The sequence below is a fragment of the Cariama cristata genome, unplaced genomic scaffold (assembly GCF_000690535.1).
Source record: "Cariama cristata isolate BGI_N322 unplaced genomic scaffold, ASM69053v1 scaffold19706, whole genome shotgun sequence".
NCBI classification, from domain to species: Eukaryota; Metazoa; Chordata; class Aves; order Cariamiformes; family Cariamidae; genus Cariama; species Cariama cristata.
The window spans coordinates 42,998-45,302 of record NW_009621909.1 but is presented as its reverse complement, the minus strand read 5'-3'; the positions used below and the strand labels follow the sequence as shown (position 1 = coordinate 45,302).

The following is a 2,305-nucleotide window of genomic DNA, read 5'->3' as shown; positions in this document are numbered from 1 at the left end:
CCTTGGCCACAAATAACGTGGGGAAGGGGGCCAGACATCATTCCAGCCCTACTGCATCCCGGAAAAAAGAAACTAGAAGCATTCCAGAGGAGGAAGGACCTGCCATGAGACCCATTTACACAGCAACACAGGGAAAGCGGACCACAGAGACGTCCCCGCTTTTGCCCCAGCAATAGAGGAGAGCGCAACAGCGATGGGGAGGGAGCGGGGAAGCGTGGCAGGGGAACAGGGCATGCAGAGGGCACAGACCACCACCAGACGGGCACGGTAGGCTGGTGAGGAGGAGGCAGGGTGAGAGGGCAGCTAGACAGCGAGAAAACCCTAATTCATTGCTATATCAACAGTTTTGTTGATGGGCGGTATGTTAAGGCGGTGGGTGCCACAGCACCCACGGGAATGAGTTGGAGTGGGAGCCGGAGGGGCCCGTGGGGAGACAGAGCAGAGGGAGCGCTGGTGTTGCAGGGGTCCCCAAATTACTGACCTTTCCAGGGTGTCAGAGCGGTAGTTGTCTCTTCTAAAAATTAAAGAACAAGCGAAAGTTAAGGCAAAAAGGGCAATGGAAAGCGCAGGCTCGAGACGCTTCGCTCAGCCTGCCCTCAACCTGTGGCCGGGGAAAACAAGCAGATAGGGTAGCAAGCACGACGCCGCTGCCCAGATCACATCCCTCTCCTCTAGACCGATGGTCCCCCCATCCGGGAAGAGTGCTGCACGAGCTGAGCCGCCTGCGGGACCCCAGACCTGGGGCAGGCCCCAGCAAAGACCGTTGTTGCACCCCAAGCAAAAAGCAAAGCACGGGGGCTGGGATTTGGGGGATTCCAGGGGTTCAGCTCTCCTCCGCGCTCCTCCCGTTCCCCTCCGGCACGTGTGCATGGCCTCTCCCTCTCGATAACCCTCCAACATCCCAAACAGATTTATAGCCTGACGCCAGCCTCCAGGAAGCGACACGGACCACGCGACGGGGGAGAAGATGGCACGTCACATCGCAGACAGCACCAAACAAGCCACCGAATGAGTCGGCAGGCTGACAATAACGAGTGCTAAGCGTTAAACAAAGCCCTAGCTGACCTCTCCGAGAAATTAGATTTAAAGAAAGGATTGAAAGACGTACGCTACATTAGCCTCTGTCGCACAGCCACAAAAAGGCCCACATCACAGTACCCGCACACATTAAACCTCCATTTGAGGGGCAGGGGGCAAACTCCAAGAAGTTCGCTCAGCTTCAGGGAAAAGGGGATGCTCACAACATAGTCCCCCAAAATCTCACAGGTGAGACATTTCTTGTGCTGCGAGTAGCGCAGCCGTCACGTGCAACTTCCCTCTTTATCTTTCATTACGATAAAGACAGACATGTTAATCACCAGACCGAAGGCGCCGGTCGCATAAGGACTGACCAGCTCGGCCCAGTGATGCTCGATAGTGGTGCACAGGGCCGACCGCATCACTGCTAATTATGGGGAGGGGGAAAGGGTGTCAATCCCAGCGGTGCTGGGGAGCCCTGCGCTGGGAGACGGCGGTCCCCTCTGGTCCGCGGTGGTTGAGGGCGGCCTGGGGAGCCATTGGCCCCCGAGGAGACTCCATCAATAAAGACTGAAAGGATCTTTAAATCAATGCAGGTTAATGGAAATGACAGGTGGTCAAAGGACTCTGATTTCGTTCCCCGATGGGATTCACGGTCAGACCGACAAAGCTAAGAGGGATCGTAAAATAAGCTTAGACTTTCGCAGGATGCTTCGCCGCGTCCTGCCCGCCACCGCTGTCACGGCACGAGTCATCGAAAACATTACTCTTGGGTTAGAAACCAAATAATGAACAGCTCTCACAAAGCCACCAGTCATCTTTACTTTGAAGGGGCTTTTCATCAAGCCTGCATCTGCAGATGCCAAACCCAGGTCCCACGCTAATGAAGATTTTAACCTCATAAACCCTTAGGGAGCCTAGGGCATCAAAGCTAAAGAAGTACACACGGCTCAGGCTATGTTGGGCGCTCGGCACGGCCACCTTAACGCAGGGGCACGGATGCAGCTGGGCCAGAGGTGTTGGTCTCCCTAAAAACTGGGGTTATTGAGGACACTGATTACCGGGAAGGCTGGTGGGGGAAACAATAGACGTAGTTCCTAGGCAACGCTAATGACAGCTTAATAGGCAGGTAAAGATGCTAATATTCACTGCTTACAGCACGGACTTTTTTGGGGAACAAACGGTCGTTAGGTTCATTAACGTCCAAGGTTAGCTAGACACCGGAGCCACAGGCATGGAGCAGAGAGTCTGAGATGGGACGAACTCTTCTGCCATGGCTCAGGGGAAC

General features: G+C 54.9%; 1 protein-coding gene across 1 annotated transcript in view; it reads right to left on the bottom strand.

The window, feature by feature from the left end:
• Positions 1-481: 481 nt before the first annotated feature.
• LOC104163233 (protein CEPU-1-like) overlaps positions 482-2,305 on the bottom strand; it is a gene marked incomplete at both ends in the record, with an annotated part of 26,671 nt that continues 24,847 nt past the window's right edge. Inside the window, 1 exon segment of the mRNA XM_009702159.1 lies at positions 482-514. Within this exon segment, the coding sequence (XP_009700461.1) occupies positions 482-514 (33 nt within the window).